We start from the raw sequence: 15,449 nt of genomic DNA, 5'->3' as shown, positions 1-15,449 counted from the left end.
TGAATGATTCTGTCTGTAATGAGAGAGAAGAATCTAAAATGTCTAACATATTTCTTTCTAGAGCAATGGGGAATATAGGTTGTGATGCTATGGGCTGAGTTAAGAAATAAAATAGGAAGAACATATTTTTGGGAAAAGTGATGAGTTTAGTTCAAAAAAGCTCAGTTTGAGGATCCAGAGGAAAATTCAAGAAGGGTTGTTTCTAGACCATGGGTTTGAGTGGAGAAAAAAAAACAGCTTGAGTAATTATTTGCATATAGGAGCTCTGAAGTCATTGAAAGGCTCATTGAAGCTTTAGGTATAATTGAGATCACCCTGAGAAAACCAGTAGCATGAAATGTCAGAGTCAATAATCAAATCCAGAGGAAATGAATGTTTCTTATGCTGTCAAACTCTGGGCCAACCACATGGACTCCAATATTAGACTATGCAATATCAAATACATGGTCAAATGCCTACCTTCAAGACAAAAGAAAGACAAGAACTCACTGTTGTGACAATACCATCTGTTAGGTGTACAACTGTTCTATAGGGAGACTAAAGAGTTAGCCATCCCAAACTGTCAGAAAATGCAAAATATAACAAGAACAACATCATTTTAAAAGAAGAAAGACAACAGTCCAATTTTAATAACATTGGTATATTCAAAGTCTTTATAGAGCTTTTAATAGCATCAGCAGAGTGTAACTTTTTTTTCTGCTAGGAAGTAAATTTGGAGAAAATGAAATCAATATCCAATAGCAAAATCATGTATTCTGTCTTCATTAACTTCAAATTGATAGATCCTGTGTATTGACCATATATTTCTTATTTTAATTCTTTGACAGTCCCTATCAACTCAAAAAAATTATCATCCAAATAAAAATTTGCTGAGAGGTACATGGAAAACAAACAATGAATCAAGAGGGTGATATATTCAGAGGGAAGTAAACTAATACAAAACAGCACTAACATGGCATTCCAAGTCTGAATTAAAGGAAAAGATGTGGGGCTCAACTTGCTGTGTGGTTACGGGAACTGAGCCTAAGCCTGACCATTCTCAGGCATGTCAATTACAAGTCATAGTTACCATTCAGTTACTTGATTAAAAACAGCAGGCTATTGGAATTGAAACAATGCCTAATGGGATATGACTTCCTCTGATGAAAATGAGTAGAGAATGGATATTTTAGTAGTTGCTGATGGTTAACTTAAATGGAGTATCCAAAAATTGATGAAAATAAAATCATTAAGGAAACCTAACTTCAATTGTTTAGCATAGCTGGGTATTGATAGAAAGAATGGTACCTTATTGAACAATATGATATACTCTTATCAGAAATGAACTTGTTTAAATGTTTAAAAAGTGGATTTGCAGACCATGTTATTCTCTGAACTGCTTTCATCCAACAACTATTGGTGATTGATCTTTTTATAGTATCAACTATATGCATGGGCAGCAATGGTGTGAAACTCTCCAATGAGGATTTAAGCAATGTTGAATATAATTTATCTGATTATACACCATTTACTGAGAATTCATTATGTGTTAGGTACCATATGAGAAGTTGGCTTATACATGAAGGAGCACATCATGTACTTAATGTAATATTTTAAATATTTTTCTTCTATAAGATATACTTACACCCTATATCTAGGGCATTATTATTTTCTTAAAAAAGAGTGTGTATTTACATATTGGATCTCTGGTCTACTATAACCTCAAGAATTCTTCCAGAATTATCATTTCAGAGCTATTTTGGTTTTGCAGAGTTAGCTTTTTTCCTCAAAGTGTCCAGCCCTTGATTTTTCCCAATTGATTTTTCTTTTTTTTTTTTCTGAACCGAAAATAGGAAGTGGCTTGAAAAGTATAAAATCAGGCAAAGAGAGATAAAACAAGAAAATAAATGATTATTTTGAACCCAAGAAAAACATCTTTAACTGTATAGTCTACTAGTCTGTAATATAACCTCCCAAAGAATTTAGAGGAATCTCTAAGACATGAGTCTTTCAAGGAAATGGGTGAAAAGTTCTAAATATCCTATACAAAAAATACGTCATGTTCATTCATACAGACCACTGCAATTATTTCACCTGGAATCTGTATGTCTCTTTTACCATATATGTGTAGACTAATTGATTAATGCTTGAATCGAGCACACAATTTGAAAGTATAAAAATTCCTTGGAAAATGTCATTTTTTTTCATATAAACTTTAAAAAAGAACATCACTCATTAGGAAACCCACAAAGGAGTATAATATTTGGGTTTCATTTATAGCTTCCTGAATTAATTTGACTTCTTAATTATCATTAATTTTTAAGCCCTAAGGAAATAACTACACAAATATAATGTATAGATTCTTTTTCTACCTGTAAACAACAAATTATTTCATAAAACTGAGTGACACTGTTGTGAAAGTTGATTATTTTAAATCAATCAGTTCACATTATGTGACAAGAATCAAAACATTTGTATTGAAAAGCTACAAATCAGTTTTTGAATGCTAGGGCAAAAAAAATCTGAAAATCTCTGACTGCATTATTATTATTATTATTATTATTATTATTTTTGCTTCTGCTTTTTGAAAACCTGAAAGCTTTCCAAACGCATGCAATTTTTTTCAAATTTTGTAAACATTTGCTTCTAGGCTAAAACATCCTGCTAACTTTCAGCCAAGATTATTTTTATGGTTGAACTATTAACTTCTGCATATAGGGCCTTGTAATGGGAAAATTCCCAGTCCTAGAACTCCCGTTGTGTAAATGACACCACTATAGGCTATTTGAGAGTATTGCATCTTGGTAAGTTGAGGTGTTGCATTATTTAAATTCCCCATCCACAATAAGAAGCTAATTTCCTAGGGTCTTAATTTTGGCTCTGTTCCTTCCAACTGACTCCAAGGGAAAAGTATGTTAAGAACCTAAACTTTACATTGGGGGTGAGGTTGGAAATTAGACTCAGGCTGTATCTGGGAAGAGACATTATTTATTCTGATGCATTGTGGATTTTAAAGTGTGGGAATATCCGCTGACTGATTTGACCGGAGCCACAACGCTGTATTTCTTAGATAGCCTCTCTGGTTGTTGAACTGCACATTTATTCCTACATTAACTGCTGTTATGTTTAAGCTTTCTTTTTGATAATAAGACTGTCATGTATTGCTAGACATAAACTCTGTTAAATGTCACTAATAAATACAGTGAATTAATCAATAACCGGTTCTGTATACAGAGTTTGTGAACATTCAATGCATGCCATAAATTGCAAAGTTTAAGTTTCAAGCATTTTCTTAAGAATGAGGAAGTTTCTCTGGAACAGCAAAGCAGGTATCAGGTACCTATGGCAGAGATGGCAATGTGTTCACTAGTTTATCTTCTCTTTCTGACAGACCTCACAAACATGTTCTCTTATCCACATTTGTTTTCTTAATTGCAAAATACAGCTTTTCCCCCGCCTCTCCACCTTGTCATCTCTGATTTCTTTTGGTTGTCTTTTCCTAGTTTCTCCTTTATACTCTTGCTGGCTGTTTCCTGTTTATTCTTTTTTGATTTTGTCTTCCCCTCGAGTCCTAAATGTGGCTTTCTTACAGACACAGAGGCCCCAGCGTGACTACCCCAAAGAGCCCATTCCAGCTTGGACCCAGCACAACACTATGCTGTCAGGAAGGTGGCAGTCCTTGTGGCTGCATTAAAACAAAACAAAACAAAACACAAAACACCAAAGCACTAAACTGGTCTTAATTTTAACTCAGAAAAGCCAAAGAGATTCACTGCAAACATTCTCGGAGCTTCTTTGAAGATCATGTCCATTGTAAATGCATGCGGATGCCTAACCTAAGGCATGAAAGCAAACACTTAAAAACAACAACAACAAAAAAAGGTCAGTGACCTCAGAAACATTTTCGTTCCGTCCACAAATATTCTCCAGGGAAAAAGAAAAAAGTGCTTATCTTGTACTCTTTTTTTTTTTTTTTTTTGGAGCATGTAATTTTTATCAGTTTGTTTTGTTTTTGTTACTTTTTTTCACTCACTGCTTATAAAACTAGCAAGCAGAAGTCTCCCTGGAACAAGACAGAATCATAAAAGTTTTCAAGAATCTCGTCACAAACTAAACAGTACAAATTGCACATTCTTCATGGAAGTATCAGCCTTTAGTGCGTGCCTGGATCCAACTATCATAGATTATCCCAAAGTGGGAAAGAATGAACAGTGTAAAATTAGCAGAACTGGGAGCAGAGCTTGTCTAGGGAAGGCAATATGATCTGCAGTTTTGGGGCCTGGATTCAAAGGCAACGGGCAACAACTATGTAAAGTTGGATTTTTGCAAGTAAGCACTCGGTAGGATCTCAAGAGGCTGACTGGTGCACTGGATCAAATATCAGGGAAATTATGTTAACAACTACAATGCTTGCTACAATACTGTACAATGTGCACTGTACAATAGCTGTACTATCATCATGCCTGTTATTTATATAACATACACACATGCATCTGCGAATGCAACATGTATACGGCAAATATTCATATATGTATTTACATGCCATGTTTTTAATTTTTGTTAGATAAGTATATTCCTGAGTTGAGTTAGGTGTCCAGCCACTCTTTTTCATGATATTAACACACATATCCAAATAGTCACAAAATTAAACAGGTTTCATTTATAATGTCACAGGCTTGTTAATTTGAAATTCTCTCAAACTTCAACTAACAGTAGAGGAATTACCAAAAAAGAAACGGTTAAGGTATAATAATAATTTTAGCCATCCTTTTTCCAAGTTGCTATAATCTACCCAAAGATAACTAATTGTTCAAAGTAAACATTCCACTCAGACCACAAAAGGAATCCATTACACAAACATATAATTCACAGTCATTTTTAGTGGGTTGTAAACAGTTTGGAATGAGCATAAAATGGGACAAAAATCAAAGTGAGCATTTTGAAATGAAAAAGTGTTTGCTACAAAAGGTCAGTCCCTTTGCTTGGCAAACTATGTAGAAAAGCCTGGGAAAATGCTGATCACACAAGCAATGAGGGAATTTTAAAGCCAACAGCCTCCTTGTTTCTTTAAACAGACATCGGAACCTATAACTGGATCCTGTCAAACAAACGACAGCAAAAAAATATAACAGCTGCTAAGAAGGCAAGTTGAGAGATAAAGTTTTTGAGGCTAAGGACCTTCTCAGAAGTAGACTAAAGGTCTTTCTTAAATCTTTAAGCAAGGTTATGGATCCCAGGGTGGCTTTTAGGCACCAAGTCAAATATGCAACTTTGTGTACCATTCCTGTCATAGTATTTCGTGTTCCAGAAAAAAGACAGAAAGGGCAAACTTCTTGTTGATTAGCATCTGCTGAAGCATTCTGCAAAGTTGCTTATACCTGGAATTATCACATTTGAAAAGCATGATTTCATTTGAAAAAAATTGTGGTCAAAAGCATGTGACATACCATTTGTCTTCCTAATCCTTTTTAAGTGTATAGTTCAGTGATTTTTAAGTATATTCACATTACTGTACAATAAATCTCCAGGTATCATTTTATTGTTTTAAAATAGTTTGGGTGCATATTAACCAGAACCGGGAATCATGAAGGAAGTATGAGTTAAGACATATTCCAAATGATGAGCGCCAATCTAAATTATATTACAAACTTAAGAAAATTAATGTTATTGCCTTAAAACCAAATGTATTTTGGATGCATAAAAATATGCACCAATTTTTTTGTTCACCAATTTTTTTGTGCACCAAACATATTTTGGATGCATAAAAATATGTGTAGGGTAGAAATATGCCCATTCATCTAGTTAACCCTACTCTTACATAAAATACGTATTTGGCAAAATGCATATTTCATATTATTGAGTAGAAATATGACTGGTTCGCCACTTAAGGCACGTCCTTTTAGATCTCACACCAAAGAACTCCCTATATTACATAGTCACAATGTGTCAAGAAAATAACCTGCAAAATAAGGCAAAATTAAATGTCTCCTGGTTTCATAACGAAGATAAAGCCAGACAAATATATGTTTATTGTTCAGGGATGATTATATCATTTTTAAGCACACATAGTTCCCTGCTTTTTATTATTGTCATGGTTCTTCTGTCTTGTAGGATCTGTTCTTTCCTCTCATAGTACTCATCACAGTTTATGCTAACATACATAATCGTGTATGTCTGTTTAATGTCTATCTCCTCTGTATTATCAACTGGTAACACAGAAGATGACACACAGTAGGTACTCAATAGCTATTTGGCTTTGATTACTTCATTTAACCAATATTTATCGAGTGCTTACAAGGTGTCGTGTGCTGTATAAAGCTTCTTTCCAAATAATGGACCTCAACAAAGGATAGTCAGTTACATGCTTGGCATAAAAAGAACTATGAATTAAGGTCTTACTACTTGTTACACCAGTTTAAAATATATACTTTGTTTAGTTCAGGTCTCCTAGGCCCTTGTATCTGACAGACACAGGTGATCATATTTTTAAGTAAGCAATTTCTACACATATGTCATCATAAACTACACAAAGTGTTCTATAACATAGTGAAAAATGAACTTCTCACTGCTTACATCTACTGTATGTCACAATGCCTTCCTCTACATCAAACTTTCCCAACCCATGGCCCAGGGATTTGAATGGAGCCCAACACAAATTCGTAAGCTTTCTTAAAGCACTATGAGATTTTTCTGCATTGTTTAAAGCTCATTAGCTATTGTTAGCATTAGTGTGTGTAATGCTATGCGTAGCCCAAGACAATTCTTCTTCCAATATGACCCAAGGAAGCCAAAAGATTAGATACCCCTGCTGTACATGCTTGTTTCCTCAAACCTCCAAAACAGTGTCAGATGATCTCATGCTTTTGGTCATTGTACCCAGGATATGAATTAAGAATTAGCAGAACCATGTTTTAATATTTTCACAGAAATTACTTTGTAAAAGAAACACAAGTTGACCTTTTCATTGGCTAATTATGATTTCTCAGATACATGCTCTACAACCATAAAGGCAAGGCAAGGGGAAGGAACCAGTTGGAAGAGCTTTAAAGATTAACATGCTCCTTAAGAGTTTGTCTTCCAAATTTTGCTTGTATTTTCAAGGCTCAGCAGACAATGTCAGAAACCACAGAAATCAAGTTAATCTAGTTATAACAGTTGGTGACAAGGAGAATGCTCTGGCAGTTTCGAGTAATAAAGAGAACCAAATCAAGATAAGGAAACGTACTAAACAAGTTATTAGCTAAATTGGTTTACATTCAGTTTATTAATAGATTTTCCTCTAGGCACGTACAAAAGTTGCAAAATTTAAAATGTAATCACCTTACCAGGGATGAATAAAGAATGCATCTCGTGCCAAGTGCTGGGTAGAATTTCCTTGGAGAGATTACAGAAGTGTGAGCAATTTGGCTATGTTCGATGCAAACAGGTAAGACAAATAACTGACTGACTGACTGACTGACTGGATGGATAGATGAATGAATGAATCAATAGTGAGATCTGCCTTCCTGAAAATGTTTCATTTTAAATCATCCATCTAATAAGCATTTTAGAGACACAGCCACAATTTGTAGATGATTTTTTAAAAGGAGTAAAAAATAATCACAAGAAAAAAAGAGAGAGAGACGGAAACAAATCTTTTTTATAACAGCCAATGTGCCGATGTAGTGAGTATCAAGACCATTTCCCTAAGACTGTGAGAGTAAACACACAGTTTTCATTAAATGTTCCTTTCCCATAACTGGTTCATCAGCATTTCCCATGACTCTGCAGTTGAGTTTCTTGGCTGGGAGAGTATCTGGCCATTAGAAGGAGGGATCCAGATATGCTGAGTCCCAGCCATGCTGAGAGACTTGGCACCTTTATATGCTACTTCCTAATACCAACCCCAGCATAAAATGTCGTCAGAAGCCTGCATAAACATTGGACTTAGATTCACATAAATTATTTCTGTCCTGAAATGCTTTATGCCAGAATTTCGTAAAAACAACACTTTGAGTAAATAGAATTGGTGTATAAATATAAGAATATTAATCCAACAAAATGATCATAGAAAATTATAATCAAAAGTACACACTTGTAAATCTTGCAATGATGTGAGAGGTTTATCTTGTGCTTCTTAGTTTTTATTGAATATTTCCATAGGGTTCCTTCAAGCTGATGTTGCCAAAGTGCTTTGAATTATCAGTTGCTTTGTGGAATTGGAAAGTCTTTGAGTTTCATTAAAATGCTTTTTATTTTAATAATCACATGTGTGATTAGCACCTGTTTAGTGCTGGATCTACAAATTCATCTTAAGAGTAAACATAGGGACAATGAAATATAACGCTAGATGTGATTGCTCCAGTCGGCAATAACATTGTCTTATTTTATTAAAAATCACCAACAAAATGCCATGAACTAAAGATATGGTTTCTATTTACAGACATTTTCTACTCTACAATATTATAATATCTGCACACCGCAAGGCTGCATCTAGCAGTTTTTTGTTTTGCCTAGGGTAGAGACATAAATCGAGAGGTACGGAGCGCTTCTTTACACATGCACACATCTTATTATGTGCTTCCCCAACGTCCTATTTGGATTTTTGGTCTAATATAACAATGCTCACACTGTTGGCACTGAGTATTTGTAAGTGGATGAAGATTTCCTGAAAATGATGACAATTTAGCTATTGGAAATAATAACATTATAATATTCTCAGTGATCCATTTTGGCTTTAAGTACTTACTAAAGAATATTTATTCCTAAAATATATACTTATAAAATTAAATGAAATTGCAACTTGCAATAAAAACACATTTTTCTCTGAACTCCAATTGACTTCATTTCTCATAGACACTTCTCCCGTGTTCATTCTGCAGTTGCTGCTTTCTACTCTCACTGTACTCTCTGCTCTTCTCTCTGATGTGTTGATATGCTTTCCCCAAAGTCATTCTCTTTATCCACATTCCCTACCCACTCTTCCCCTTCTTGTTATTCTCTCATTCCCTACTGATAGGGGAATAATAGGATCCCAAGGCTGTCCTTACAGTATAATTAAAGTATGAATTTCCAGGAGTTAGAAATTGCAGACCATTTTTATTATGCTTTTATAATAAAGCCAGGTAACATTGAGAGAATTAAAATGGCTTTTTCCTAGCAGATTACTGGGTAAAGATTTTTTCCCCTTGGTTCTATTGTCTTAAGAGACTAGGAGCTGGAAATGGGAATAGGTTCACCAATCCTTTTTCTGAAAACACCTCTATCTTTTACATGATATATATCCCCCTAGATCCTGGGAATATGTTGTAAACTTGTAACAGATGGTGATGAAGCCTCCCATTTTTATACAATACATTTTTTAAGATTCTGCATCTACTATATGTATCTTCCAGGAAAAATGACCTTGAATGAATGAAGTCATAGTTTGAAGGAAAAACACCCCACAGATAGAGTGGAGTAGAAATCATGATTCCATTGGGTTTTGTTTTGTTCCCTTCAGTAAGATGAAATAATTTCAGATGAAAAACAGAATGCTGAAATAGAGGAATCAAAGGTCATCTTTTGAGGTGTGTCTTTTAATTGTTCCTGAAAAACCCGTTAGCGTATTCTGTACTGAACAGAGACGTGTGGAAGGTGGGATATCACTGTCTGCGATTCGGAATGCTATTTGCTTAACTTGGGTAATGTTGGGGGCTTACCAAAAATTGTTCTGGCACAACGTCTACCAGCATGAATGTTAGGAGGGTTCTAACACTGTGAGTGCTGATATTTTATGAATGTTTTATCACTGGCTTGAAAACAAGAAGTTTGCACTTGAATCAACAGTATGTCAGACAGACAAAATATTAAAAAAAAAAAAAGAACATTAGTGAGAATTACTAATGTCCCTATTGTAAAAACAAACTGAAGTTAATAAGAAACTTGATCCTCTTAACCGATTAACACAAGTCAAGTTTTAATTGCATGGCTTCTCATACAAATCGAGTGGCACTGCTAACTTGAGTATTGGTTGTGTAGAGGGTGCAGTAATGGGGGAAACTGCTGCACATTCAGTCACCCACCTCTTTTCTCAACAGCTTCAATGCATTGCTTTACAAACCACGGAACTGTGGAATTTTCACGTTCACACACTTTGTGCAGATGAGAGCCAAAAATTTGATCTGCAAAAGAAACAAAGATGAGCTTCATTAAAATCCAAGCTTGCGTTGTTCTTTAATTTGATTCTGTTTCCATATCCACTGCATACTGAAATCTTCATCTTGCATAGGAATTGATTTTTTTTTTTTTGCTTTATTTCCAAAGTGTCTATGGCAGACATACGAAGACCACAACTCCCTCCTTTATGGAACAGGATCTTGGCCCCAGAGTGAGAAAACTGACGCTCAGCCATCGATTAGCAGGGATGACTGTGTAAGTTATAGTCTCTCTGGGCCTTAACTTTGTTGTCTATAAAGGAATGACAAAGAATTAAGAAAATTTCCGCAAAATAATTAATCTTAGTGTTTTGGTATACTGAGTGTTTTAGAAGAAGTTTACCAGTTAATGGTTATAAAAATTACAATGTTATCAGTATATTTAGGATATTCGTTCTGCAACTCAATAGTATTTGAGGAGGCAAGTTCTAGGAGACTTGCTTTGAAGTGAATTACTTAGCATTTCACCTGCCTTGAATGCCCTTCCTCTTCTCTAATCTAACTATCACCTTTCCTTTAGGGTTCAGCTCAGATCACACTTTCTCCACTAACCCCTTCCTATCTCAGTTTTGTGTCATCTGTGACATAGGTTCTTTGGAATACCAGATCCTCAGGGTGTTAATAGATGATTCAGGGAAAAGGGCCTGCGAACAAAATGGTTTAGCATCATTAGGTTCTGCAAAGTTAGACAGGTTTAACGTGTATTTATTTTTAGAGCCTGTGATATGCCCATGTGTGCTGTGAATCTCCATGAGGGGTGGAGGATGCATTATCTCCCAAACTTATTTGAGCAACATCCTTTGATTTCAGAGAGCATGTTTCCAGACTAATATTTACGAGAATACCCACTGTGAAATCCGAGCCTAGCCCTCTTGTTTGGAACATGATTGACGCTACCTTACATTGTGTATTTACATTTATAATAAATGGAATAGACTCTCTCAAAGCAGATTCTGAGTGTCTGAATCATCTATGTTTTCAACAGTGCTTAGCACAGACTCTGGCCTGCAGTATTTACAGATAGATGTTTGTCTTTTATAACTGTGGTAAAACACACATAACATAGAATTGATTATTTCCACCATTTTAAAATGTACCATTCAGTGGCATTAAGTACATTCACAATGTTGTGCAACCCTCACCACCATCAATTTCCAGGTTTTGCTATTGAGATAGTATCTGTTTATTACTGATAATGAAACAAATATTTAGTGGGTCCAAGGGCTTCCCATTTCACTCAGAATGAAATCAAAGTCCCCACTGTGACTTATAAGATATTACATTATCTGACCTCCACTAATAAATGGATTTTATTTGGGTCTTCTCTCCCCGTCTTTAAATTTGTAGTAGCCCCACATTGCTGTTTCTCGTGGCTGCCAAGCACTGTTCTGCTGCAGGGACTTTGCATTTTCTTCTTCATGGAACGCCATTGCCTTAGGTCTCAGATCAAATGGTATCTTCTTATTGTAGCCTTTCTTTCCTACCATCCTTTAAAAAAATGGCTCCACTCCATGCCATTCTCTATGCCACTTTCCCAGCCTTACTTTTCTTAGAACACATATCTCCACTTGACATATGAGACTGATACGTTTTCTGCTTAGTTGTTTCCCTTGCTTAGAATGCAAAAGCCAGGAGAGTAGGAGTCATATCTCAACCATTTATTATTGGATCCTGAGTACCTAGACAGTGTTTGGCACATACTAGAAGTTCAATAAACATTTGTAGAATGATGGACTGCAAGACGCCATCTTAACCACCAGTGGAGGTAGTCAATAAATTTTTTAAAGTAAAATTAGATAGAATAATAGATAATGCAGCATAAAATAATGTTCAGTGATATGTATTGTTATAAGGGAATACTCAAAATGGAGTATAGGGAGAATTCAATGAATCATAATTTTCATTTATTTCTTAGGAAAACATAATGGTTTGAATTGCTGACAACCCAGCATGGAGGGAACAATTAAAGCTAAAACACTATTAATAACATACTCCAGGCCGGGCATGGTGACTCACACCTGTAATCCCAGCACTTTGGGAGGCTGAGGTAGGTGGATCACAAGGTCAAGAGATTTAGACCATCTTGGCCAACATGGTGAAACCCTGTCTCTACTAACAATACACAAATTAGCTGGGCTTGGTGGCACATGCCTGTAGTCCCAGCTACTCAGGAGGCTGAGGTAGGAGAATTGCTTGAACCCTGGAGGGAGAGGTTGCAGTGAGCTGAGATCGCGCCACTGCACTCCAGCCTGGCAACAGAGTGAGAGTCTGTCTCAAAAAAAAAAAAAAAAAAAAAAAAAAAGAAAGAAAATACTCCAATGTGGAAATGCGGAAATGTGCATTTTTATCCAAGTAATAGAAAGCAGCTCAAAACACACGGACATAGTATAGAGAAGTGGGAAATAATAATGGGCATTTGCTTTGAATACTTTGGTCAAGTAACAATGACTTGTTCAAAACACTGTGTAACCACTCTAAGAACGAATGACATAAAATATTAGGTAGCAAAAAATAACCCAGTAGATCAGATCAAATGATTTACATTGTCTGGAGATTACAGTCAGGAAGAAGAATTGCTATAAAGTAAAAAACCCATTAATTGGTTTTATTACTCAAACCAATTTCACAAATATTATCTTCTATCTTCACAGCAATGAGGTAGGCATATTGAGTTGTAAAAACAGTATCAAGAAGTTTGTAATATTATGGGGGCTAATAAAAGTATTCAAAGAATATACAAAAAAAGAAAATAGCAGGTGTCATAAAAGGTACTGAATGCTAAGAAAAATGTCCTTTAGTATAAGGTCTTTTTGTGTCATTTAGTGTAGATGTAGTATGCAGTGTGTGTATGTTTGTACAACAGAGAGTGGGAGACAGAGAGTGTTAGGAGAAATTGTTTTGTTTTTGTTTTTGACAGGTGGATATAAGAAGATACAGAAAAGAGCATTCCAGGTCTCTTTTATTCATTTAGTTATTTGCAAAAGAATATCTTGAATGACTACACTCTGTTTAGAGCTAGGAAAGGCACTGATAATATAGCAACGAAGACTCATTCCCTATTTTCTAAAACTTTGCCCGGTAGAAACAGTATGTAAGTAAACAGGTAAGAACATTTTATCATGAGAAAACTGTTGTAACTGGGGAAACGCAGAGGCAGTGTGGGAGAATGTGGTGCAGCACCAGACCGGCCTTGAGTGCTTCCCTTCTCTGAATAACTGAATCCTCAAAGATAAGGAAAGACAAGCAAAGAGGGAACAAAGAGCATTTTGGGAAATGAAAGGAAATAAACAAATGTTTGAATGATGGGAAGAATGATAGGAAGACTGGGGTGTGCTAAGGAAAACATTCACTCTTAGAGAAATCTTGATGTATCAAGTTATAAAAGAGATGGAGGTTATGTTATAAAGCATCTTAAATTTTGCCAGGTAGGTTAAATTATTTGAGAGTGTGCAGATACCATTGATTTTCTACATATAAGTAATTCCTCTCCCACCTTCTTTCTTGTTTTTAGAAGCCACTCATATGACAGAACCTGAAAATCATCTTTATTGATTTTTACCTGCCCTGCAGCTTTGGGTGATTAGATAACTCTGTCAATGAAATGTCTAGAAAAGTGACTCAGGACCATATAGGAAAAGATTTATTCCCCTGAAGAAAAGAAAGGGATATGTAAGAAGTCTTTTTCCTTTTTTTAAAAATCCATCTTTGAATATCATTTTGCAATGATGTGATACTTGGAGCTATTGCAGCAATCCTGTCACCACGAGACAATGAGTACTAAGAACAGCAGCTAATGTATTAAAAATAAGCAACAAAAACCTGAGACCCTGAAGACATGTCTGAGCTTTTAAACCAACACTAACATACCTTCTCTAGACTTATTTTTATATGAAATAACTCATTTTTAACTAGGTATTCCATTATCTGCAGCCAAAACATATGATATGACATTAGGAAGTGATTGTGGTTTTTGAGTAAAATGAGCATTAGAATCATACTCTACTTGAGAAGGTTTACTTGGTAGTACTTTGTAGAGAAAAGGGAGGGCGGGGGGTAATATAGTGGGCAAGATGAAGCACAAGGAGATTAGTTAAACGACCAATATGATTGCCTAGGAAAGATGTTATGAAGACCAGAATCAGGATAAGGGTGTGATAGGTGTAATCACTGTACACAATCCATCTTGTGTTCTCTGAATTAGATGTATACATTCACCTCCTTTGCCATGGAACCATCTGGTACAACCCACTAGAGTGTGCAGTGTTTATTTTTCCCCATTTCTTTGATATTGGGCTTGGCCAAATGTCTTCTTTGGAATGATGTAATGTCAGTGGAAATGTGTCAGTTCCAGACTGAGGCCTTAAGACGCATTGCAGATTTCTACTCACCCTCTTGCTTCTCTGCTATTGCCAAAGAAGAGCTTCCTTGGGTAGCTACTGCCCCTTCAGCCTGGGCTCCAGAATAAATACATATGGCATAGAACTGAGGCAAACCCTTAGTGAAGAGACAAGTCCAGTCAGACCTGCAGCTTAAAGCAGAGCAGTCCAGTCAAGCCTGCACCACAGACACATGAAAAATAGATGCTCCTTTTCATATGCCACTGAGATTTTATGTTTGTTTGTCACGTAGCAAGAGCTTACTCATATAGGTGGTGATGAGTCCAGGTTTTTGGTGAAATATGATCTAAGCTATGCTGTGAGAATGAAAACAAAGAGGATTGGCAGGACATGGAAACTAAAATTGAAGAGTGAACAAAATAGAAAAAAAGTTCTAAATTTGCTAAGAATGTGGAGTTATGCCTTCAGTTTAATTTCAATCCTCAGGAGGAGTCTCAAAAAAAATTACTTTCACCTTAAAATTTAAACTATTTATGCCTTACCAAATTTTATGGCACCACTTCTGCACTCTCTCCAGATGAATCCAATTCTATCCAATTCCATTCGGTGACTCTTTAGTGAACACCTACCATGTGCTCCGTGTTGTAAAGAATGCAAAGATTGCTTTATTCATTCAGTAATGATTTCATGCAGGTTATAGGCTATACACTGTGTGCCAGCCTGAAAATGTAATGATGCACCATGTCCTACAGTTTAGGGGCACAGAATAACTCTCACAGGCAGCTACAACATGATGTGACTAATGCTATTGCAGATATGTGTAAAAATAATAGAGAGGGTTTATTGTTCACTACACTAAGCCAAGCAGAACTCAAAGTACTTCATATATTCTAACATTGAATTCTCACATGCACCCGCAACCCTTTGAGCTTTGATACTATCATCATCTTCACTTTAC

General features: G+C 35.7%; 1 protein-coding gene across 1 annotated transcript in view; it reads right to left on the bottom strand.

Annotated features, from left to right (window-relative positions):
• Positions 1-15,449, bottom strand: part of ARHGAP15 (Rho GTPase activating protein 15) — a 629,252-nt gene that overhangs the window by 226,596 nt on the left and 387,207 nt on the right. Inside the window, exon 10 of the mRNA NM_001258096.1 lies at positions 10,023-10,121. Within this exon, the coding sequence (NP_001245025.1) occupies positions 10,023-10,121 (99 nt within the window). The remainder of the gene's footprint in view (positions 1-10,022; positions 10,122-15,449) is intronic.

Source organism: Macaca mulatta, chromosome 12 (genome assembly GCF_049350105.2).
Source record: "Macaca mulatta isolate MMU2019108-1 chromosome 12, T2T-MMU8v2.0, whole genome shotgun sequence".
NCBI lineage: Eukaryota > Metazoa > Chordata > Mammalia > Primates > Cercopithecidae > Macaca > Macaca mulatta.
Note: the sequence above shows the minus strand (reverse complement) of the source record. Positions and strands in the feature narration are given on the sequence as shown.